Source organism: Athene cunicularia (assembly GCF_003259725.1).
Source record: "Athene cunicularia isolate RWA chromosome 7 unlocalized genomic scaffold, athCun1 chr7_part1, whole genome shotgun sequence".
In the NCBI taxonomy this organism is placed as follows: Eukaryota; Metazoa; Chordata; class Aves; order Strigiformes; family Strigidae; genus Athene; species Athene cunicularia.
The window spans coordinates 16,252,987-16,279,306 of NW_020799107.1; the positions used below are offsets into that span (position 1 = coordinate 16,252,987).

The window sequence follows — 26,320 nt, forward strand, 5'->3', positions numbered from 1 at the left end:
TGTATGTGACTCATGACTATGAATTACATTTTTGGAGAATCCAGAATTGGACAAAAACCACACACTACCACATCTGGGTCATCCTTAAGAATTACTGACTTCCAAACAAACTTCATCTTTATTTATTTATTTATTTTTTTTTTTAAAGGAAAATATCATGGGAGCAGCTCAGAAGCAGCATGCTGTGTAATAACCACCAAGGCCTTGAAAACAAGTGTTTTATAGTCACAAAAACATCCCATGGGACACATACTAAACACACCAGTCAGAGGATCAATTATCTTTTCATTACTATGTGTCACCTCTTATTTGTAAAATGCAAAATATTTGACAGCTGTAGGTATCCATAACACTAGAGCTGTTATGTTCTTGTCTACTGCAAAGAGCGATTTTATTTGCCTTTCCACAACACACGTGTTGGGCCTGCATGGTGTTTTCTTGCTGCTCTCCTGGTGGAAGCTGTGGTTTCGCTACATCATCTTTTCAATTTAATAATTCTAAACATTGCTAGTATATTTGGATGCTGTGGAGTAAACTATGTAAATGCTGTCAGTCCCTTCTGTTGCAGATGATACACTGTGCAATGTGCTGCACTAAAATGCAATTAGGACTTCTGTGTTTGTACATAAAAACCCTAATCTGATATTCTAACAGTCTAAAGTTGTATTATTATAGCTAGGCCATTATAATCAAAACAGAGGTTAATGCAGAATTTTTATACTTATTTTTCAATAATATTGAGAAATGCTTTTACATTCCTATTTTTAAAACTTATTTAAACAAAACTTTTTGGAACCAAATCACTTCACAGCATCCCATTCTATTATATGCATTAAACAAACTCCCTTAAAAATGAAGTTTATAGAAGAAAGACATCTACAAATCTAATTTTAACATTAGTGCAAGAAATACGCAGATGAATAAGTGTATTACTAACTATACATCTTTTAATTTCAATATTAAATTAGATTAGATATTCTGCCAGGCAGTGGCTGCAGAAAGAATCCACAAAGCGAAGAAAAAGTAAAATTAAGGACCTAGGACCTTTTTTATTGAATTCTGAAGGGCATCTTTATATAAATAACCTTTAAAAATACTATTCTTGATCTAAAGGTTGAACAGTTATTTGAAAAAATAACTCCAGAACAAAGTGAGACAGCATTGAACTTCAGATAATCCATGAAAGGTATACTGAAAGTTCCAGGATACAGATAAATATTTCAGCTTCCACGTTGAAACTGGATACCATTCAAGTTGATTACATTCATTCTATATTTAGTCAAGATCCTTATCCAGTCATTAAAGAAAAGTGCTAGTGTTCGCCTGAGTGCTGCTTGCTGTATTTTTGTTGCATGTCATTGAAACTTAATAGAAAAAGAATGTGTCAGAACATCCAGGTCAGGTTATTCAGCATCTGGGCCCTATCAGAACTGCAAAAAAAAGAGGCTGGATTTAGGCGTTACACATGAAAGAAAAAACTTTCTCACAGTCTACAGAGGTTGCGTTAAGCTCTCAAAATCAGCTTTCAAGTTGGAGCACATCCATCACTCAAATCATGGATCTCGTAAAAGCAGCACTGTGGCCTATGCCAGAGCAGTGCCTGGCTGCGTAACAGCACGCTGGCAACCCCCAGGCTACTTGCATGGCCCTCCTTGCATGTGTGGCACCAAGCACAGCACCAGGCCACTGCTGGCCAGCTGACCACCAAATTCCATGCACCTACTAAGCTCAGGCTCACCCCTGCTAACCCAGACCCAAGTTTTTAAATACTTTGCAACAGTATATTTTTTACTGCAAAGCAGAAACAAATCACTGGAAGCCATGAGCACTCTACACTTCTAGAAATCTGGCCACAGGAGAACCAAGTCAGGTACTGGGAAAATAATTTTTTTTACAATTGGTGGTAACAAAGAACAATGTCCAATTTGAAGTAAATTACTTGTTCAATATACAGAAATTATGTTGCAGAAGGGGGTGGTGGAAGGTATTGAATTCAATTTGAGAACAGATTTAAGTTTTGTTACCTACTGAGCCACTGTCTCCATTTCTGTACTACCTTTCTTCATATGCAACACCATTTTCTATTTCTGTAAGAAAGGAGCTAGAGGTTCTGGAAACAAAATCCTCACTGTCCATCCTCTAACTACTACTGTGGCATTCTACACCAGACTGCAACACCACCTCTTCTGCAATGTAGTTAAGTCTACCATTAAAGGAATATACTGAAAACACCTGTCAGTGCACACAGACATCAACCTTCTGTCTGCATACTCACATCCAGGCAAGTCCACAGCTCCTGCACCCCACAATAGCACCAAAGCAGCACAGAAAGTTCAGGAGGCAGTAGGGTCAAATGTAGATTTTGTTCACCCCTATCACTGACCTGCCATGTGACCCTGCACAAACCATTTCACCTTTTCATGCTTCAGTCTCCACCAAGAATTAATGATATCGAATTCAACTTTGTGACCTACATACCAATTATAAAAGTTCTAAAGAAATTTGTCTTAACTATTTTTCTGAACTACATTCTACATCTCAGGACAAAGACATCATGAAGACTTTCTATTCTGCCTAAGCATTTTGATGAAACAAAAATTAGAAAGATAAATGGCAATTTATTTCCAATTTAATGCTTCATAGATTTGAAGTGGTTACATTCATCTTCTTCCTCCCACTTGCCATTTCCCTTTCAACTGCAACATACATGAAACCTAAGAGCAAAGACAAAACATGTTGCTGAATTCTCCACAGGATGCCTTCCTATTAATTGAATGTTGCCTTTCCTAGGGTAAGGTATACTTTCATAAATGGTGTCTTTCAATGCTGGAATATAACCTACAAAAAGATCATGGTTTGGGTTCACCCCTCCCTTCCCTCTCAGAAGATGTTAGCTTTTGTTTACTCCTTTTATGAAGTTCTTCCAATAAAAGGTAAACTGTAGTAAAAAAATAAAAAATGGATTTTTGACAATAGGCTTCCTATTAAAAAATATTTTATTTTCCTGTTTTTTTTTCATATTCTAATAATTTATTGGACATATTTAATCCACGAACATATACACTGAATCAAAAAAACCACAACCCACGTTAGCAGATACACAGATTGTCACGTGAGCTGAATCTGAACATTCAATGGTGAGAACTGAACAAACGGAAAACAGAGTTTCTACTGTACTTCACAAGTTAGGTGTATCCACCAAGAGAAGAACAGTCCCTGTATTTAACTACTCACAAATTACCAAAACTCAAAATTGTCACACGGACGCCAATGCAGATACTTTGTTCACTGAAGTATTAAAAAGATACTTGTTTGTTCTCAGTTTAAAATAAAGGCACAGCTATAAATAAGCCAGAGACCAGAGGGTCTGAACTACCCCATCTGCTCAAACATACATTGTCTATTAGCAAGATGGAACAGGTTCAGCTGTTCCTTTTCTACAATTAAATAAATTTAGGTTTTAAAATAGTTTTTTATTTTAGTAATGAAAAATCTAGTTCTTAAACACCTATTTAATATTTATTCCAAATTATACTATATGATGTCTCCACTGAAGTTTCTGCACTATAGTAATTACCATCTTCTTACATGACCTCCTATTACGTAAACCCACTGCAATTTAAACTCTGAAATTCAAACTAAATTACAATCTTTCACCCTTAGGCACTCAGTTCAACATGAAGTATTGAGCTGCCCCTCTAAGCAAAGAGATGAAGGTCAAACAAAGGACACCTTTCCTTCAGCAAAAGTACTTAATAGTTTTTGCTCAGCTCTCGTATCTTTACTGAATAGGCTGACTGATAAGGTGAGAAGACAGGGGACACAGATAAGCCTGTCAACCCACAAAACCCCCTTCTGTTCAATGCCACCTTCTGTAGATAAGTCAGAAACATTATTTTAGAATACATAGTAGACCAGCTAGGATTTACCTTCCTGGAAATCACCATGAACGCAGCCTTATATACATAACCATCTAAATATACATATTTTTGTAACATACCTTTGTGCAATGGTTGAGGCATGGTTAAAATCTGTATAAGCAAAAGGGATGAAACATCTCTGTAAAGCACAGGAACTTCTGGCAGCTCTTCACTTACCAGCCTGGAAAGAAAACCCAAAGAAAATCACTTCTGATACCCTAAAACCATTTTTCATTTCCATATTTTATTTTGCATTTTATTTAAAATAATATTATATTTGATACCAAACTTGCAGAAGCTGAACACTTGACAATTTGCTAACTGATCTGGATTTTAAAATAATTTAATATTTAATGGATTGTAATAGCTCATGAGGAAGTTACCATTTGAGTACCCGATTCTTAAAGTATTTTCTAACTTTCCAAAACTGCCTGAACTAGTTATTTCTATGTAAAGACTCAAGGAACATTTGGTATTTCATTTAGAATTTATGTTCTAAAATAAGAAAATATACTGCATAGTAACATGCTGGCATTTCACAAGTATACATATATCCATGCTGTAACAACAATGAATCCTCAAATTACATTCACGTCACAAGGATTGCTCCTATTGGAAAACACTGATTGCTTAGAAAAAGTATTGCTTTCCTTTATGTAAGGAAATGAAGACTCAAGCAGCCACCACATGTGGGATTATGCAATCCTGCACATAGTTTTTATTAAAAACCCCATATGGCTAGAAGGACAGAAAATAAGCACATAAAGAGATACTGCAAACTTTTGAACTATTCAGATTCACCAAATGACATAATATTACCTTGTAGTCTTATCATTAAAAGCAGAAAATGTTTGCAGATATGAGCTAGTATTTTTCTAGCTTTGTGTAACAATATCCAACAGTATTCAAATGAATAATATTCTGTCAGTTCAACAGAACTACAGCCAAGATGGTGAAAAATCAAAATAGGGGGAGGAAAAAAAAAATAAAAATCAATTATTCTCCTCTCTCTCCTCTCTTTAATTGATACGGAGTGCAAAGGAGATCTCAAGCAAGAGAGGCTGGTACAGTGCAATATGCATCCTCCATCATCACTTTTCCCCTTCAGCAACATGCACAGAAGAAAGTGCTGCTTGAGTTCTTATTCCCACTCCCAAACAGTGGTAGTGCTAGCTAGTTGGCTGTTCAATGACAATGGAGTAACTGAGGAGGAGATGTTTGCTTGAGGTATTTATCTGTTTTACTACTACAGGAGCTATATCGTGAGGCCCTAGTATAACTGACCCTGAATCTCCCACAGAAAGTCTTCAAGAGTTTCTTATAAATGGATGCAAATATGGCAAATGAAGGCATCACATGCGATTGAGTTCCTTGCAATTGCCCTGAGATTAAAATGCTGTCCTTCTGGAAGGGCATTTTCTCTCTATCATTCCTTAGGCCTTTTCATCATTTTAACTCCTCTTTTGTAATTCTTCTCACTGGTCAGAAACTGCAGGAAAATAAATTCTCCCTTTCCTGGTAGGAGCTTCCCCTACTTAGGGCAGCTATTGGCCTCTAAGCCATGTGGCACTTGGCACCAGGCCTGCCATAAACACCACCAGAGAATGTCAGCAAATCATCTACCTCCTACTGTTTCAAGGTTAGCATTATGCTTTGTTTCAGCAGTCTTAACTGCCCTGCAGGTAAACCACAACTGATGAAGTGCTACATAGTTGTACTGAAAATATACATATGTGCTTATTAAGATCTATGCACAAAAGCACAGCCTCACTCTCCTCCTTTCGGTTGTTCTGAAAGACACTGTGGACTGTAGAGCTTTCCAGTGAGGCTTTCTTAACCCCTGCAGCATGTACCCAAGTTTCTATACAAACAGAATCAGACTGAGACAAGAAATCTACAGACAAAACATTTAAGTCATGTCCCAGCTCTGCCCTATCAGAGCACAACTGGTGAACTGTTGTTGGTTGGATCCAATTACTGTGTGTCTTTCAAGAGCACCAAACTCTTCCTCTGACCCAACTCAGCTGACACTGGCTACTCCATTAGCCTCTCTTTATGGAGAAAACAAAACCCCTTGGTGCCGTCTATCACACACAGCTGACAAGCTAAGCTCTTACAGAGCAGGTACTGGAAAAGGTTGTCCACAGGCAGTGAGATGTGGATGCATGCACAAGATCCTTAGTGCCTTCTAAAACCTTTGGGGATCCAACCAGTTCATCATCTCTGAGGCACATAAACATGATGCTGCTTTTGTAAGGAGCCTCCTATATAGCCACTGATTTCATGAAAACTCAGACTTCTCTACAGAAGGCACTGCTAGAAGTCATCTGTGATACAAATTGTAACATGCAAAAGCAGTCACAGAGGAGGATTAAAAGAACACTTTTGGTCCTACTAAGCGTATTATCTAACTACACATTTTCTAACTACTCTCCTTCCCCTCTCTTCTAGCTCAGTAAGGCATGTTATTCTGAAGCAATAATTTTAATAAATGTGTCATTTTTTGCACCACTCTCAATTGCGAGAATGAGCACAAATGGATTGGTTGATTGATCACATAAATGAAGTCACAGAAAACACAGTCTAACTGGTCTTTCTGAATTAATTAACCCAAATATCTACAGAATAAACACTATTCATAAAGTCTTCTACTATGATCAATCATTTCATAAAATGATTGTTTTAAAACATTGAAACATATATAAATATATGTATTTCTATATGGCAGCATCCTAAACAAAACCCAACTATTCTAAAAATCAGTATATTGAATTCTAAAGATGATAAAGGGGGCAAAAATTGGTATCACACTACCAAGTCTCATTTTCAAAATTATACAGGCAAATAAAATGCTAATCTGACTGTCTCAATTCTACTTTTACCTGTGGCTAGTTCTATTTGATGATCTATGACAATGAGTTATAAAGTAACCCTAATTATGTAATGATTTAAAGCTATGAGCCTCTCTTAAATTACTTCTGACCTGTAATTTTAAATTTATACATAAATTTTGGAAAAAAATATTTGGAATAACATTAAGACAAAAAAAAAAAAAAAGAAAAAGATTGACTACCTCTGGTCACATTTAGTTGAACACCTCTTTCTGACAGGGATATCAACATCAATATAATTTAACAGTGATGTAACAATTCGGTCAAATATCAGTTCTGACAAAGTTAGGAACTACTTTTACATATACACAATACTGTGATTGGCTGGCAACATGACAAATAAATGAACTCGTTTTCCCATGCAGGACCAACTAAATTCTTTGTCTAATTTATGCATTTCATGTGAACTGAAGAAGTAAAGCTACAGTAAATGTCAGGGTTTTAGATAAGCTGCTTCCATTTACATCAAGTACTGCAGCATATGAAGCACTTAAAAACTGCTCTGTCATTTGTTAGGAGCCTAAGCAACTTCTCCATTATGACACTGAAGCTGAATTTCTAAAATGTGTTTAGAAATATTTTATGGAAATTGCTCATCCTGTTAATCCTCAATGCATATGTGAAAGCTTGATAAAAAAATTGTGCCACAAGAAGCACCGAATGAGAGTGAGTACAATTTCAGATGGGACCAAAGTAATACAAAATGAGTGAGATGTATTATAGTTGTATACTGTTACCATTAAAAAAAAAAAAAAGGGGGGGTGTGTGTGGAAATAAACTGCATTGTACAATATAAACATGTACCAAAATGAAAAAGTGTATTACTCTACTTTCTCCATGGAACTGACCTCTCCTACAGACCAAGGTAATTGCACCTCTCCCTGTGTCAATACTAGAGCTGTCCATCAGATGACAGCTGAGCAACTCTGCCTCTGTATTCTGCATCCTCCTCCTGACAGAGGTTATACAGGAATCACTTCTTTGGGAATGGATACAGAGGAACAGAAAATTCTGTTCTACTCAGAAACGAGCAGCACTTGCTTAAGGCGTTTCCTTACATATAGGCTCTCTTTCCCCTCCTCTCTGCTAGAGACACTTAAAATGTTTGGTGCTAACTCCACCTGATTATAAAGTGGAAGTTTTGAGCCTCACATCTCTTCAAGCTGTCAGATACAGAAAACCTGAGACACAGGAATATGGATACAGCTAAACAAAGGCTTAATCAACTACGGCAAATTTATATTCTCTTCAGTATTTGCAGGATGAGAAATACAGCCCACAAATCCCAGCCTGCAGAAAGGTCAGAGTAATACATAGCTTCTGATGTTCATGATAAGAAAGTAGAATTCTACTATTTATTCTGGCTACACTCTAGGATATAATCACAATTTCATATTTGCTCTTCATTGCGTCACAGCAGATTTTACAGCAGGTCAGTTTTTCTCATTATACAACACAGACTTTCACAAATGGCATTAACATTAGGCATCTCCCATTCTCTCTTTCACCACTGTGCCCCCAGCACTCCCCTGTCACCTGTTCCCAAACTTAATTCAAATTAAGCTTTTCAAAAACATGGATTAGTTCATTGACTTTGTTCATGATGCAGCCTGCTCAAGTTACATCAGCACAGCTGATGATGATAGTACAAGGGAAGGAAGAAACAGCCAAGACCAAGTACTCCTGAAGCTGGCATTACTGTCCAAACCTCCGTATCATAACGTGTCCTGAGACACTGGTGTTTCAGGCAGGATTCGTGTGTTTACAGAATAGATCACATAAACCCTGCTGCAGCATGTGTATGTATATACCACCTCTTGCACAAACTTTAACTAAACCCCATTGTCTCATCAGCCTACTCTCTGTCTACCTTGGACTATCTTCATAAAAACTGTTTTATTTTTCCCATTTCACAACAGTTTCTGCGATGGAGATGTGACTTAAGAGGTTCCCACTCACAGCTGCACATCCCCATCCTTATGCTGCAGTTTGTTGCCCCAGTATGACACTATAAACAATCACTGAAGCCATCTCAGAACAAACCAACAGCAAAACACTGTAGTAAAAATAACCCAGTATATTTCAGCATTTCAGTTTATCATGCAGTTCACCCCCCCTGCAATTGCTTCTACTGCAAAGATCCTTTATGCTTTACCAAATCATTCTTTGCCAACACATTTTGTCTGTCAAGAGACACAAGAATTTCAGCCCTTCACAGAGATGTAAATTAAAAAAACCCTGTATATCCTTTTATTTCAGGTTTGCTGTTCCTGAAACTCTGGTTATTTGGACTAGTCCATTATATTCACATCTGGGTTTAACAATTACTGACTCCAGCTGCTCCTTCTCTGCCCCCTGACAGAAGCTATTATTCCCCACTTACACCACAATAATTGTTCATCTGATCACCATTGAAACCAGATCAGTCCCTAGCAGAACAATTTGCTTGACTTCTGCAGTGGTATTTCTCCACCACCCTCTTAATCTCCTTCAGTTTACAGCAGAGTAACACCTTCTAACTGTTCTGAGCACTCCTTCCTGTTCCTGAAAAAATTTGCTATTCTGGATTTCTCAAAAGGCTGTGTGAATCTGAGAAAGTGTGCAATTACATCATATACACCAATCATAGAAATGCCATCTTCCAGTGAAACTACTACTCCAAATTTCTAAAATATAGTTATGGATATCCATCTTATGCTCTAATTTATGCATTAAAATCATGCCCCAAGTTGCCTCCTCTGCAGTTTTCTGGGCCCTGCAGACTAAGGAAGTAAAAATATTCCAAGGAGTGAGCAAAAAATTCCAGCTTGATTGCATCTGTGCATTTCAGCAGTAAACTATCATGGCAAAATAGATGATTTCTCAGTTACAGCTTCCTAAACCAGTTATGACTTACTGTCAAACCAACATCAGCAAGTCTACCAAGAAATCTTGAGAACCAGTGCAGAAAACGAGAGAACTGCTGAAACGTATCCCCAACCTGCAACACCTCCTGCAAAGCAGGTCATTATGGTCTACAGTACTGTTCCTTTCTAGGTGATTCAAAATACTGCCTCATGAAATCTAACTTGCAGCAATCTAATGTTGATATGACCAATGCATGGTGAAGTCCATCAAGCCTAAAGGGCAAAACCAAGTTGCCTGTGCAGAAAAAGCAACCCGTCTGTTAACAGCTGCTTTCAAAGCCACCAAGCTCTTCAGGTATCAAAATGAGAAGTGCATGATCAGTCCCACAGCCATTCTGACTGTCAAGAGTTTACCAACATGATCTTAATTTCACCTGGTATAATGCAGTCAACCATAGACCAAATTTATTAACTCTACTCCACTGCTCAATCTAGGCCAGGGCAGAATGACACAAGAACATACTCTCAAAGAGGTTTGAATGCATGCTGAATAACACAGCTTTTCAGGTTATAAAACTTTTGATGCTTTGCTCTGCTAAAGGTTTTTAGAATAATCTGTTAATCTGGTCTAATTCCTGCAATAACCTAACGTTAACTGCAAAAAAGGACCCGAGTCCAAGAGGACACACAGTAAAATCTCAAACCAGAAGCAAGCACAAATGTTTTAATAATTTTTCCTAATTTGCAGAATAGGATTGTGGCATCCCTATCCTAGATAAATTTTTGAAATCCCATGATGCTTTCTACCTCAGGCTCCTTGAAACACACTGACAAATACACAGCTGGATAGGCACTAAAAAAACCAGTCTTTCCAACATTACTGCAAGCTACGAAGAAGATGTAACTATGAAGATGATGCTCAAGTTACAAGACAAAATAACCCATACATTTTCCTCTTATGAGAAAAATTAATCATCTGGTTTTAGAAAAGAAACCCTTTCTTCTCACCATCAGGGTAGAATCTGAAAATTGAAGGGTCTTAAGTTGAGAGATGAGTCCTTGCAGAGCACAGATACATGGCTCCATTTGTTATATTTTTAATCCTTGTACAGCTGTATATATAAGGTTAATGTTTTAAAAGTAAACTCAGTTAAATAATTTGTTTAAAACAACAAGCCTTACGAAAATTGTTAGTTTAAAATAGAATTATTTTTCATGTATATTAGGTCTACTTATGTTATTTCAATAACAGCTATTAGTTGTTGCTCAACTTTCAAGAAACTATTTATGAACTACATCTTGATGTAAATTTTGTCTAGCATCTGTACCAAGAACAACAGTGCATCTTGTCACTTACCCATTACTATTAAATGTGCATGTGCTTAAGCTTGCAAGTGGTGCATTTAAGCTTCAATTCACAACTAGAATGTGTCAGATTTTATGTAAAAGAAATTTGCAAATTTATTTTTACAAATACATACATACAATTTTTAGATGTTAAGTTCATCAGCCTACCTCACAGAGAATTTAAATTAAGACAGAGTTACCCCAAGTCCCTCTGCAAGAATGTTGCTTTCACAAGGTAAAACTGATATTTGGTAAATTAAAATACTTGCTCTGAATTTTTATCCTGCATTGGCTGGGTTAGTTTTCTCCAGGGATTGTATGCAGAATCTATACTGTAGAGGCGCATGTGCATGGCCAGCACGTGGAACAGCTGATCTGAAAGGTGAAGAAGATAGATTGTTGATTATTATGTACAATAATACATAGCATTTTACATTAAATTGTCATCATTTATCTTACAAGATTCTGAAAAATCTGTCATCTCATTCCAAATAAGCCGGCACCCTAACAAGCATCTTTTTATTATTATTTTAATTTATTTTTTAAGAAAGATTTTGATATAAGATTTCAATAGAAGAACATATGCATTTATTACAAATTTATTTTTCTGTCCTGAAATTCTGAAGAAGGCTGTTTATAAACCTTCAACCAGATTTCAGTTGTTTTAGTGCTTGTAAAACAGCAGCTCCACATACTTAATTACAGGTCATTTTAAAAATTCTGTTTCATATACTCTTATGCTGCTAAGGTTGTATGCCCCCTTAACTTCCCTCTCCAGTTTATGACGGAAGCTGTGATTTCCTAAAGACCGCTTCTAAAAAGAGACTGATAAACTTTTAACACACAGCTTTTATTCTTCTCTCTCGTAGTTAAGTTCCATGCACAACATATTTCAAATTAACCTAAAATTAGTAGACATTCTGGCCCACAGCAAGATCATTTCAGCTGTTCATCCTTAAAAGGTTATTACTCTTTCCGCATTCATAAAGTTCTTTTGTAGGTAACTTTTGGAATAGAAGAAACCCCAAACTTCTGACCACACCACAATGACACTGAAGTAGCAGGGGTCTTTATAATGGCATAGATCTGTCTATATAACCTGCAGGGAATTTGCTGATATTCATCAATTCAAAGCCTTCTGTACATCCACTGTGTCAAAACCAGCGCTCACAAAACACTTCTAAAACCTTTTGAACAAAGGATGCTTAGTTTATTATTCATGCACATTACTGCAGCATCATATATTAAAATGCACAGTTTTCATTTCTCTATGAATCATATGATCAACACAAAGATAGCATCTAATCATTTATCCCCTTAAGAAAGCCAAGAAGGCGGACACAATCTATATTGACAGCATTTTCAGAGAGGTATGTACAATAAGAATCTCAGAGTTCACTACTTTATGTTTATAATAGTTACAGTTTGGGAAAAATGCGTATTTTTTTTAATCTTCAGAAGTATGTATTAAAATAAAACTTTTTAAAAACTATTTCCCACGATTTTGCTCACTTTCTTCCTCCTGTCACATATCTTGCTATTTGCTGCCATGTTTGCTTCTCTCAATTTTCTGGGGTCCTGCTTCCTTCCTCCGTTTTATTTTAATTTTTTCCATTAGTATCTTGCCATCATTTTTCCCCCCACCCCTCTTTTATTCTTTCAGTTGATCCCTTTGCCTCCTACTCTCTTAATCTCTCTCCCTTCTCTTCACAACCCACTTGCTAAACTTACACTCATTCACAGGTCCCTTTTTCAAGCAGAAATAGCAGCTATTAATTTATTTTCCATAAATAGGCAATTACTCAGAGGTACGCAATGGCCAAAAAAGTCTCATGATGAAGTCAGCTGACTGCCAGAGCCTAAGGGCTGTAATTAGCTCCCGGGGTTTGTAAAATAATTGGAGATGTAGATGGCATTGAAATTGATTGCTGTCACCTGCTTTCTGAATAAAACAGTCAATGAGGACAAAATAAGTCATCTTTTCTTCTGGCAAGAGATTCTAGCAAAATATTGCTCTGCTGACAAACATCAAAGCCCTGAAAATATACCGATATTTCATCAAAATAATAATAAAAAGCCCTCACAGTACAGTTTTATTTGGTATGAAACCCATGATGGTATCCATGCCTTCCCTCTTGCCTCAATGCCATTGTTTTCTAAACTGCTTCTTGCCTCAAACAGAAATGGGCAACTATGCAGTAAAAAAAATTGCTTGCCATAATTAATTAACCCTTTGTTCCTTTAATAGCTATTTTCCTGAGCTTTTACTGATATGAAATTAAGCAGGAAAGCATCAAATTCTAGCACTGGAGAATTTATTTGCAATCTCCAAAAGTGTAAGATTTACGGAATCAAGATATATTCTAATACCAACTGAATCTGAGCAGAAAAATTCAGTTTAGCAGTCCCGTAACATAATAGTTTATGTTCGTGATTAGGGCAGTTATCACTCCTTTGCAAGAAAATGTGTTTAGCATGTAACAGTAAAGGTAGGAAGCAGGTAATAAGATATGGTTACAATGACCTTTTATTATTTTTTAATGAATTGACTTTAAAATATTAAGCTATTCCCAAGTCAACACAGCACAGCCATGCTTGTTTCCAGACCTGAGGTAAGCAAGGAATAACACTGCCCCCCGCAACAGGAACGCTGCAGCAGAAGGGGCTGACACCTGTCAAGGCAGTAAAATGGTACTGTGATTTGTCCTTTGCTTCTGCAGTCACATTTCTGATACTTCTAACAATTAGCAAAAACTAAGAACTAGCCAGAGGAAGATACAAAGGTTTATTTCTTCACAAACATTTTTCTATTTTACAACACAGTGACTCCAATTGCTTTACCTCAAATTTACTATGATTATGGACTACTGGAGAAAGCCAAGGAAAACACCAGAGCACTGAAAACTAGAACTGGGAATTTACTTGTGCATGAAGTGCCTAGTGTTCCACCAGTCTTACTGCTCCCCCTTGAGGGATTGGCAGAAATATGCCTTGGGCCAAACGAATACCAGAGGTTATTTCTCCCTGTGTATTCATGTGAATGCAATCATTTTGAAATGTAAACATAAAAATACAGAATAGCCTCCTGTTTTCTTATACCCTGCTTAGAGGCTTTAAAAATCACTTAAAAATTTTTTTTAAACAAGTAGCAGCAAAACATTAACATGACAATGACACTGAAAACCCAACTTTGCCTAGTCTTGTGAAGAACGGAAAAGCTGTTCATAACCCCTCCAGACATCCCAAACCCCTTCACCATTCACAAGGTGTTTTATGACCAATTTTCTCTAGGACAGCCCACCTTTTTAATTGGGAAAGACAGAATCTAGGTGTAGCTCAGAGTCTCCAAAATAACATTCTTAACAAAATTTGGTAGAAGAATATTAATTTTAGAAAGCACAGCAGCAATAAAATAATTGTAAATATGCAGTCACAACAAAAGGAGAATTATGTATTTATTGATAACAAATCATGAGTGAAACAGTGAAAAGAATTTCAATATGGTCCTCCTCTTCTAATAACTTCATATTTGAGAGAAGCTGCATCCAGTTGAATTGAATAAATACAAAGATCACAAAATTTGAATGCACAATGTAACATTGCTGCAAGTCATCAGGGTCTTGTCAGGATTCCAAGATTTAGACATTTAAGTAGGCGAGATTATTACTGGCTTTAACATGTTCATACGACTCAAATATTACCTACACTGAAGCAGCACTGTCTTTATTCTCCCAACTTACTTAGATGGTCTTTGTTTTCACAGAATACATATAAAGCTTATATAATACACTTAATAGAATCATCTAGATTAGCAGTTAGACATTATCCTTAACTTTAATTCATGTTAGCCTTCCTAATTCCATTTCTAAAAATTACAAAAATAAATCTATTGTTTCATACACTGCTGCTCTGGGTACATTCTCTTCAACTCTTCCTACACCAGCTCTACTACTCAGGCTTATCCTGTTGTGAGAGAGGAATGATAAACTCAATTGGAATTGGTACTTTCAAAAGAGCAGCTCAAAGGATAAGACCCTGTCTTTGCAGTGGGACTGAAGCTATCAGAGGAAGTGTTTTAATGCTGCTCCTCTCATTAAAAAAAATGAAAGATAATGGATTTTTTGTCTACATATCCACACTGTCTGCATTAGCACCTGCAGTTGCATTCTTTACTACTTCTAGTATTAAAGCACACTGATTTTACAGATGTTGACAAAGCTCTTCAAAATATTCTGCTATGCCAAAGTGCATAAAGCAGAGTCTATAAAGGTCATTTCACAGCTCTTTTCAGATCTAGCATGGTATGCATAGCACAAGACTAAATTCAGAGAAATGAACAAGGATTTGACAGATGAACAACAGAACTTATAAAAATGCTGTGCTGAACTGACAAAAATAATTCAGGAAGTTACATGCAGGTGCTATTTTTGGTCTCACTAGTAATCTTGGTTTGGACTTTGCCTAAGTGATCCCAAATTTCTACATGAGCTTTGGCTGCCTTTTTTTTCTTCTTTCTCTTTTCTGGTCTCTTGACTGTGAGGTGAACTCTCAAATTATCAAAGCTGAAATCAGAGGATTTTGTCTGTTATTAATTCCATGTCCACAACGTATAGAAATTTGCTGTAATAATGATGACAAAGAAAATTAAGTGATTCACTGGCTTTATTTTGCTTGCAAAAGTCTACATTATGTGTTTATTCCCTAGTCACTCTCATATTTATGTTTTAGGAGGATGTAAATAACACATATTGCTGTCATGAAAATCTCTACTTTGCTCTTTTAATTCAGCCTTCTTTCATTCTGTAAATTAGTATTCATATTTACAATGTCAAAAGATCACAAAACAGTGACACAGTAGTTCACCACAAGTGGAACTGAAAACATGCTTGCCTCAAATACTCTGTGAAGATCTTACCAGACTTAGAGACATTATGACCTTCTTTTCCCAAAGTTTCCTGGGACTATCAAGAAGAATGTAGATTATAACAAAAAACCTTGATAGAACCAGATGGGACTTGATTGCTAGTAAGGAGATTGAAGAATTTTTTTCTCCTTGTAGAGACTGATATAGTCCATGTAGCAACAGCAGCTATGAAGACCTACTGACAGCATCTTCCTATTCATCACTGATCCAGTAGATTGGAATCAGTTAAAAAAACCCATGAAGGTCAGGAAAAGCCTATTAAGGCATTGAGATGTGAATAGTCTTTACAAAGTCTTAAGCCATAATTGCTGATGAAGCAGCTAATTAACCTCCATAACAAACTTGCTAGTGTATGACATCAACTTTAGCAATAGAATTCTAAGAGTATCCATCTTTGCCTCTCCCATGCTAGGTATGAATGGCATACCTAGGTTTTTAGGAAATAGTTATGATCATCCATTGGTGAGAAAAACTGTTTTTTCAAAGTTAGCATGAATGGATAGGCATCAAAGACTACAGATTGCAACCTTCTAACTAAAAATCAAAACAAACCAAAAAAAACACAAAACCAAACCAAAAAGTCCAAATGAACCAACCGCAGAAGCCCAAGTACCAAGGCTAAAAGCATTCCTGGAAACTATTTTTTTTTTTTATTTTCAGTGGCTGCACAGAGCTGGGTAGGATTCTTTGCAACCATATCCACATTAATAGATTACAGGAAGGAGACAGTTGCAACTGAGCAATTCATAAAAGAATCAGATTTTTCTTCCAACAGGAATGAACTGTACTTAATGGTTCCAAATATGACTGTCCATACTGATAAAAGGGAGACAGCCATTACTATCAACATGGCTGAAGAATTTAATACAGAAGGAGTATGAAGAGCTTAGAAAATGCTTCATGTCAAAATGACTTTTTTGTGCTCATAAACACTAAAAGCACTGATTAAATTGATACTAACGTCATAATCAAGACAGATGACACAGCTGAACCATCTACAAATGCAAAACACAGGCTTCAAATGAACAGGAGGAATAAAAAAAACCCCAAAACAAAACAAAACAAAAAACCCCACAGTGGAACAATAGTTTCTCAATGGTTAGAACCATCACAGAAATTATAAAGGTGCTGAACATTGTATTTAAGACGAGCTTACTCAAGTCTTAGACACTTTTTTTGATGTCCACTTTTAAATTAACAACCTTTCCAATTAATGCAGTTGATGCTGAAATGCCAGACTCTGCTATCTGTGGGAAGCATAAGGATAATGAGCTCCTATACAGGGAAGCTGCAGCCAGAGGACAAGGTGATAGAATATTTAATCCTTCCCAAAAAAACTCTAATCCTATCCTTATCACAAAGGGAAAAAGGAAAAAAGAAAAGAAAGCAGCCAGAAAGAAACAAAGAAGAACTATTTAAAAGTTAAAAGAAATTACTAGATTAAAAATTCATTCATAGATAACTTAATTGTTCACCCACTTTTGCAAGATTACCACAGTAACAACAGAGAAACACACATATACACAAATTAGAGATACAAAAGTCGTACAGAGAAGTCCTAATTATGCAGCCTTAATATTGTGTTCTGAAGCTGTTGTATAAATACAAAACAATACAAACAAACAGCAAAACACCAGATCTTGTAAACTTTTAAAACAGAGAAATGACCTGTACAATTTGTTATATATCGTAATTATCCCCTAAATGCAAGAGAATTTTCAAGGCTATAGACTCTAAAACTGTAATGTGGTCCTTAAGACAGGACGTGATTTTTAAGTAATAAATAAATAGAACACTATTTGCATTTCTTGGTTGCATTTTTAGTAACATACACTCATGCAAACACACATAAAAAACCTTAAACCTTAAAATGGCAATTTTATAGCCACATTATCTTTATCATTCTTCTTGCACAGACTCTATCACCGACACTAACAGCTACATTAATCATTCTTAATTTTACTTCCCAAGAGCAGCTGCCCTCATGGTGCAATCTACTAAAACAGCTCTTGACCTATTTGTTCCCACCATCTTCTCTGACACTTGCTGCTGTAACAGCTCACTTGGGACAACATACTCTGTTTTCTACAGTATCTAATCACCAAACTTTACAGTTGTTACAAGACTAATACAGAGTGGTATGCTTAATCACACGAGAGACACCTCATTATCTCATATGTAAGAAAAACAAAAATGGGTTATGTTTTAGATTGCTTCTGCTAGACCTTACATGAATAACGTTTAAAAAACAAAAGCAGTTTCAGTACTGTGTAGGCAAGATTCTAACAAAACAGTATTCAAGTTCTAGATAGGGTATGGATTTTTAAAATCATTCTTTCCTCCCTGCATAAAATAACGAAGAAGCTGAAGGTATGTTTTAAGCAAAATTTTAAAAACCGGATTACCTCTTGGAAAAAGAAATGAGTATGAAAATGATAGTAAAATCTACTGCAGAATGTCTATGTAAAGAACTGTAAATTTTTTTATCTGTAAATGCACCAACACAGAAGGGGTAATGAAGGAAACCCATATAATTGTTTACTTAAAACAAACCCTGCTATATATGGAAAAGTAATTCTGCTCCCACTAATCATATTTAGCCTAATGTCCAATACTAAATATAGTAATACTAGAAGAAGTACTGTACAGGTCTGTTCTAGGACAACCCCATTACCCTACATAAGAAATGGATCTATTTGAATGCAAGATTAAATATGACTTGTTTGCTATGTAGCAATTTTACAAAATAAGTATCAATGCAGAACATAAACAGCATGTAAACATTTTAACAGTGAATCTATGACATTTATGTCTCCATGCTGTTTAAAGCAACAACACATTCATATACATGGTGCCTTTCACCTGAAGGCTTTAAAGGCCTTCTTTAATATCTATCTTGCACTTCAGCAAGATTGAAAACACCAACATGACTGATCTAGATCTAAAAAAGAAAGTCTACCATTCTACCCAAAAGTGTAGAAAAAAGCAAATGCATTGTTTTTAAATGCTATCCCTACCCCTTCATCAGAAATATGCGCTAGAATCCTTAAAAGTAATGCCACTGCTAAAGGAAAAAGCGCTATTTCCATGTACATCACACTCAAACAAAATTACACAACAGTTTAAGAAACAAAAAAAATATTATAATAAACAAAATGCAGTGTATTGTAAGTAGAAATAAAACAAAAAAAAAATCAAGAAATGTTATGTTAAAAAAATAATCATCAACATGATTTTCAATTACAGGAAATACTCTACCAATTTCAGATTAAGTCCTTGTGTGTAAGTACACGAAAACAGCCAAATCACATCACGGGGAATAATAACACTTCTCTCTAAGTAGATGTAAAACTCTGAAAACAAGGATTTGTAACAGTTTTCCTTACTGGGCTATTTAACTCTTTATATAGAAAACTAATATACAGTTTAACAGCACTTTTGCTGCTACCAAAAAGTGATGTATTTCATTAACATTTTAGATTTTGTAAACTAACACGTTTTTAAAAACAATAGTTGATATAGTCTTAAAGTTTCTCATTAAGATGACAATTTCCATACTTCAAGTGGGAAAAGTATCATTAACTTTCTATAAATTTAGTTTGTTCCAGTAATGTTTTGATGACCAGACAACATTGGTTCATTTTCTGAAACATACCAAGTTAAAGGCAGAATAGTAAAAGGGCTAGAAAAATAAGTAGGTATGATGTATGAATTTAAATAGGACTTAATTTTGTCTTGTCTTGTTGCAGTAACAGTCCACCATAAGACAATTCTCCAGTGGAAATATATTGCCCATGTATCATTTCCAATTTTTTAATTCTCCAAAAAAGAAATTTCTCCAATGATTACAGTATTCTCCAAGAATTTCAAGACTTGAGGAATATGCATTAAAAACCCTGAATGATCTTTTCACTGTCTGTCATGAAGAAGTATGCTTTCTTTTAAAGTCAGGTCCCAAGTATGTAAGAGTCCTCCTTACAAGTGTAAGATGAGGTTGAATGGATGGTGTGATAAGTATAAGAAAAAATTAAATAATGTAGTATACAAACCAGTTAGTGTCAGCTATCAGGCCTCAGCTTGGTGGATTTTTTTTTTTTTTCTTAAAACCTCCAAACAAACAAAACCAACTTTGACATAGTTCTGCCCTTGCTGTCAACTGATAATAGTTCAAATAGAAGCTATAGATGTACACTGAGGAAGCTGCCCAACACTCTGGTGGTTCAACCATTCTCTGCCAAGTCATAATCTTCCAGCACTTACTGACATTAGTTGGTGATGAAGTACCATGAGAAAAACCATTATCTTTTTATATAAACACACACACACACACACACACACACACACACTAAGCTTTTCAATAGGTACATGCAACACAAATCAGATACTGATATGACATCAATCATTTCCCATCTTTAAGATGCAATGAATATATTTATTCCATTTTTATCTTAAAAAAAAATTATATGAAGAAGTTGAAACCTCCTGACTGTGAAAAACTATCCATGAGAAAATTATGACCTTACAGATTATAGGCCAATTCCTTGCACACATTTCTCTAAACTTTAAAATGTCAAGACTTAGAAAGATATTGTATGGCTAATAAAGTCATGTGAAAACAGGGGTACACTCTCATTATGTTTAACGTTATTACAAATTTTTTCACTTCAGGTATTTCAAAGGCTTTTCAATTTTAAACTGAAATCTCCGCCCTAGGCTGCTCATCATGGTCTTCCAAATAACATGCCTGTGAAATGAGGTAACGTGTCCAGTAAGTTGCTTAAATTCAGAAAGGAACTGTCCATCTTACTAGGTGAGCATACAAATAAAAATATATCGTAATCCAAGTAAAAATTATCTGTAGAGTGCTGATTTTATTAAGCACACCAAATTTGCAAACAGTAGTCTAGAGATGTTCTTTAACACATGCATTTTTCAGGTATTTTGCCATGCTGGGAAAGGGAGTTAATGATGGTGAGGGAAGACAATGTGCAGTAGGGTTTAAAACTACTTTTCACAAATCACAACACATGAATGAAATCAATTGAACTAGATTTCCTGGCAGTAACAGAAGGCTCTTATCCTAGAGGGGATGTGGACAGCATAGCACATGATGGGATTTCTTTAGCGGCTCATCACCTCAAATGATAGGGAATGCATCGCCCACAAATCAGGTACCGAAAGGCAGAGGTGGCTCCAAGATTTCTGACATTTTTACTACTGAATCTGCTGCTACTGCTGCATGAGCCTGATTTAAACAAGCATTAGTAGTAGTAGTACTCTGGTAGGTTTTTCAGTTTTTCCTGACAAAAGAAAATGTCCATTCCTAACAGTTTATATTCCAGTAAAAAGATTAAAAGATTTCACGTTAAGAAAAAAAGCACTTCTGTCCATCATAAGTGCTTGCCAAATATTAGAGGTTTCAGGACAATGAAGATTTTAGAGTTTCTAAAGAAAATTTGCAATACTCTACTGTCAGAGAAAAACTAGGGAAATTAAAGACATGAGAAATGGTAGCTGAAGATTTCTAAATATGAGACACAGTCATGAGCTACATTAGCACTCAGAGAAACCAATTTCTTTACTGCTACTAACAACAGCCAGGATGAAACAAAGCTCTCCTGCTTTACCCTTAAAATACTTCTAATTTTACTCATAAAAATGGCAAATTATTAAAAAATATGACATGGATACCGTGACCATTTCTAAATAGATTATACCCACAACACATGAACAGCTCTAATGAATAATTTGTACAAAATAGATTTCAGATTTCTCAAATTGGAACAAAAGAAAGACTCATTACTTAAAATTTTTTTAAAAGAGTTACTTAAAGAAGAAAGTTGCTGTAATTTAGAAAATGTTAGAAAGAATTAGACATCTTTATTAAATATTTTAGGAATTTACACTGCACTTCATAACAGAAAACTTACTTAAACATGATCTTTTCCCAGCTGTGCTTGCACCTCCTGAACATAAGTTTCCCCCTCGATGGACCAGCTCAAGTTCCAAGTTTGTTCTGCAAGAAAAACATAAGTGTTGAATGGAACAGCATTATTCATGCTTCTACAGACATGAAAGAGACACCACAAACTCCCAGCATACACTAAATAAAAGAAAGCTGTGAACTGATCTCTAGTGTGAGATACTGACAAAATATGACTCAGAGTAAAATAGACTTTATCAAGATATTGCCATATGCGATTTTAAGTGGTTTGATTAACAAGAGAGCTGCTACGGTTGTGACTTTAAAAAAATGTTGATTGTGAGGGGTTTTTTCTGTATGAACACACAACTTCTTAATAATAAGGGAATTTATGTGCAAATCTGAAAAGACAATACACACACTGGCTAAATTTCAATCAATCAGATATGTCTAAAAAATGTTCTCTTTATTGGCAGGGCTTTTGATTTGTTTTAAACAAACAGGCAGAACAATGGAAATGCTATCAAGTAACTAAGTATGAAAACAGTCTAAATTATAATGGAAGCACTGACCTTTATAGATAAGTTAATAAAAGCCTTGGAGGTTAATTCTGAATGAAACACTGTTATTCACTGCAGCTCATTAGTATGAAACAGGTGTTGTGTCACTAAATCTCTGCATGTCACACTGATGCTTTCTTTCTTAGTATTATTGTAATCTGATACTTAGGCATCAGTTGTTTAGGCCAAATTCAATAGCTTTGTTTAACTTTGGAATTGGATGTTTCAGTACTGCATTATCTTTTACCCCCAAGACTTGGAGCAAACAATTTATGTTATGTTCTCTGAGAGCTTGTTTTAATAAATCAACAGTCTTTTTAAATTAAAATTAAAAAGAAAATTCTATTATTCTGAAATGTTGTTTTGTTAATTTAATCCAAACTGCAAAACTCAGTCTAAACATATTTTGTCCTTTAACTAAAAATCAAACAATTTAAGGTTCAATATAAAGTAACTGAATACATATTAAAATCTCTTCTAGAATTTTAGGCACATAATATATCTAAGCTAAGAACACCTACACCCACACAAATATTTAAGAAGAAACTACTGGATGACTATTTTATTGGAAACAAATTATTTTTTAAGAATTTCAGCTCCATCAGCTTGAAAGAATAATACATTTGTGATATGCAGTGTTTGTTAAGATACTTTTATATGTTTTTTAAATAGTAACATTTCAGAATATTACTATCCCTAAGTTTGCAGCTTATGCCACCCATTTCTGAAGGAATGCTTTAATCCTCTCTACTCAGAAAAGGCAATTTAACATTGATAATGTGCCTGCTCAGAGCTCCATCTGGTTGCTGCTGATAAGGGCATCTGTGTGACAGGGGAATTTTCCACTCTTCGGGCGATTTGCAGTGCTCACTGAACTTCTAAAAAATCTACCAGCAAGGAGGCAGGGACAGGGATTTCATATTAGTGGACAAAATAGCAACTGTAGATCAGCATGTGCTAGTTCATCATGGAAATATAAAGGAAACTGGTATGTTTTATTTCTACAAAGCTTCTGATAACTAATTAGTAAAACAAAATTAATGGCAGCCTTCAATTAAAGCCAAAATAATTGAGATTTAAATCAAAACCACTACCTGAATGTCTAAGAACAATCTAGATCTAGAATTTCAAATTTCCCTTTCAGCAAGAAATATATACAATTTTATAAAACAAACCTCTGGGACAATTCTGAAAAAAACTCTTTGTGATACATATGAGGTTTTATATAGTAGTTTTTGCTGTAAGAAATATAAGGAGTGAGATTTTTGGAAACATATACTCCATCACACATATACTAACTCACACCTCTCACGACTTCATTGCCACCAGCTCCTCAAAGACAGCAGCTTATAGTTTAGCTTTCTTGGAAACATAAGTATTAGCCTTTTCCTCTAAGACACCTCTTTCAAAACATACCTAAACTTTCACATAACAGTGCACAGTAGAGAAAACATATTCTGTTAAAGAAAACACTTCTCCTTTATAAAATGTTCTACATCAGATACAGCCCTAAATAATTTTTGAAGGAGACTAGTGTATCTTCACCCTAATTCAGGCTCTCTTCAGACTTGAGGATCTGAGTACCATCTGCCCTCTACTGAAGAAAAGCAGAGCTCTCAGTGTCTATTGTCATCAATGATGAAAAGCTTCGGGCATCTGATAGAACAGTGGAACACAGAGTGGTCTCTGAAAGCATCTTTTGCTATCTCAGCCCCCTCAACATGAAGAAAAGAGAAGAAAGAAAGAAAGAAAATCTATATGAGTGACTGTTTCCTCTATCTAGAAATCTTTGCATCATTCATTGGAGCAACAAATTTTGTAGAAAACTAGCTTTATCTTCCTCACTCAGAGGAAATAAAATTGAGAAGATAGATTTTGCCCAGCTATACAGACTCTTCGTTAAAAAACAGTCCTACTTCATCCATTCTTGGGGGATTTCATTAAAGGAACATACTGGGATTGCGTATTTCTCAGAATTCATATCAGGACAGAGTAGGGAGAAGTACAAATACAATGCCCTTTCATTTCACTTTTCAAAGACAACAGATATATGAAAACAAACAGATACTGAGACACAGACTTGAAGGGAAGAACGCAAGGTTCCTATATTGCTCTATACGTAACTGACAGCAAAATCAAAAGCTTTGTTTATACAGCCAACAAGCACGAGATTATTGCTATGCAATACAGAAACAGTCCTCCAAGTTACTGCCACAAATGACAGCCATCCATGCTATGAATGTGGAGCTATTAAAATTAAAGCTAGGCACACAGGATTTGAGTGACACACTATACTAATCTCCCAAATGTCAGCAAAGACATGGAGGCATGCATACAAAAAGGGCGTAAATTTAACAAGGTAAGACTGTAAGGAAAGGGGAAGGTAGCTAAGGAGCTGCTCTCCCAGCTGCACATGGAAATCCGGATGCCAAGAACCAGCGTGCCTCTTTTGCTAGGAATACAGACAGGGACTAGTTCTCCCACTAGGTGGTAGAAAATTTGCTTGCAATTTCTTTTCTCTTTTACCAGTGACGTCTGTCTGGGTAAGCGAAAGTAAAGTAAGGAAAGTTCCCGTTTTCCAGAAAAGATAAGCTGCAGCAAGTGGCTACATCTTGTTTAACCAGTAACATTCCAATTCCAGCATGCAGAAATCCACTTCAAACATGGCCTCTAGCTGTAAACTAGCGTCTTTTAACGCAACAGATGATGATGTAATTTTCTGATTGAAAATGGAACATGACTTAAGAAGATTAAGAGTGTTTAATTCACTTCCAAATATATGGAATCAATACAAATATCATTGCATTCAAATACTTAATTAAACAGGGACTACTTATCACCTTGACCACTTTATCTGTATGCTAGATTAAACACCAAGAAGAAATGAGTAACAGCTGTAGATGGCCTGAACAAAAGCAATGAAATGGTTCAGAATACATGAAACTGGAAATGCTCAAAGGTAACTGGTTGGTAAGGAACACAGGCGTATCATTACCTCAGAAAGAACTGCATGGAAATAGGGAAGAAACAGGCTGAATGACAGGAATAACTTTCAGAAAGCAAGCTACTTCAGTCTGTAATTTAAATTGTGGATAGTCCACTGTCTGGATACTTAAAGCAAAACAACACATGCTAAAATCTTCTCAAGTCTGGGAGATGACCAGCTCACATATTTACTTCCATAAATACAAACTGTAAGGTAATATTAAAATATCTTCTTAAAACTTTGATTATTTTTTTTTAATAACCTGTAGTTCCTATGCAATTATTAAGTAGTAGAAGCCTGTGAATTTGGATTGCTGAATTGAAAGGCAACTGAAATAAACCATTATGTAGCTGATCTGTCAGGCACCATCATAAATGACCTTATGAGATAGCGTAACAATAGGCAAGGCTGGATCCAACACCTGAAATCCTTCAGCCATGGACAAATGGAAAATTGCTGACACTAGTCTAACCTAACAAGAAGAGGTCACAATGAGTACAAGTGGCAAATCCTAATTTTAGTGGTCAACCACGTTTCTTTCTCCAGCAGTGCAAGCAGCAATGAAATGCTGTTCTTGTTTGAAGTATTTTTTTAACTCTTGGAATGAAAACAAAAATCTTGTGCTTAGGGTGTTAATATAAAAATAATACAATATATTGTAAAGTATGTTTAGCTAGCATTTTTGAAGTTATATAACATTGGACCCAGAAATAAATTATAACACTTTTTTTCTACTTTAAACGGCATGTCAAGTTACAGTTACAAGTAATCATGCTTTTATATGGAAAGCATTAATTTTAAGTCCTTTGTATTTTTGGAAGGATATTACATTGTATTGACCAAACACATCATTGCTAAAAATCCCAACATTTATCCTTGTATAGCATATCCACTTAAACTAATACAGAATAATCTTTTAACTT

At 35.6% G+C, this 26,320-nt stretch overlaps 1 protein-coding gene across 6 annotated transcripts in view; it reads right to left on the reverse strand.

Moving 5' to 3' along the window:
- Nucleotides 1–26,320, reverse strand: part of UBR3 (ubiquitin protein ligase E3 component n-recognin 3) — a 101,388-nt gene that overhangs the window by 13,949 nt on the left and 61,119 nt on the right. For all 6 annotated transcript variants that reach the window (XM_026852110.1, XM_026852106.1, XM_026852109.1 and 3 more), the window contains 3 exons: nucleotides 21,859–21,944; nucleotides 11,274–11,379; nucleotides 4,001–4,101 (listed from right to left, as the gene is read on the reverse strand). In XM_026852110.1, coding sequence (XP_026707911.1) covers nucleotides 4,001–4,101; nucleotides 11,274–11,379; nucleotides 21,859–21,944 — 293 coding nt within the window. The remainder of the gene's footprint in view (nucleotides 1–4,000; nucleotides 4,102–11,273; nucleotides 11,380–21,858; nucleotides 21,945–26,320) is intronic.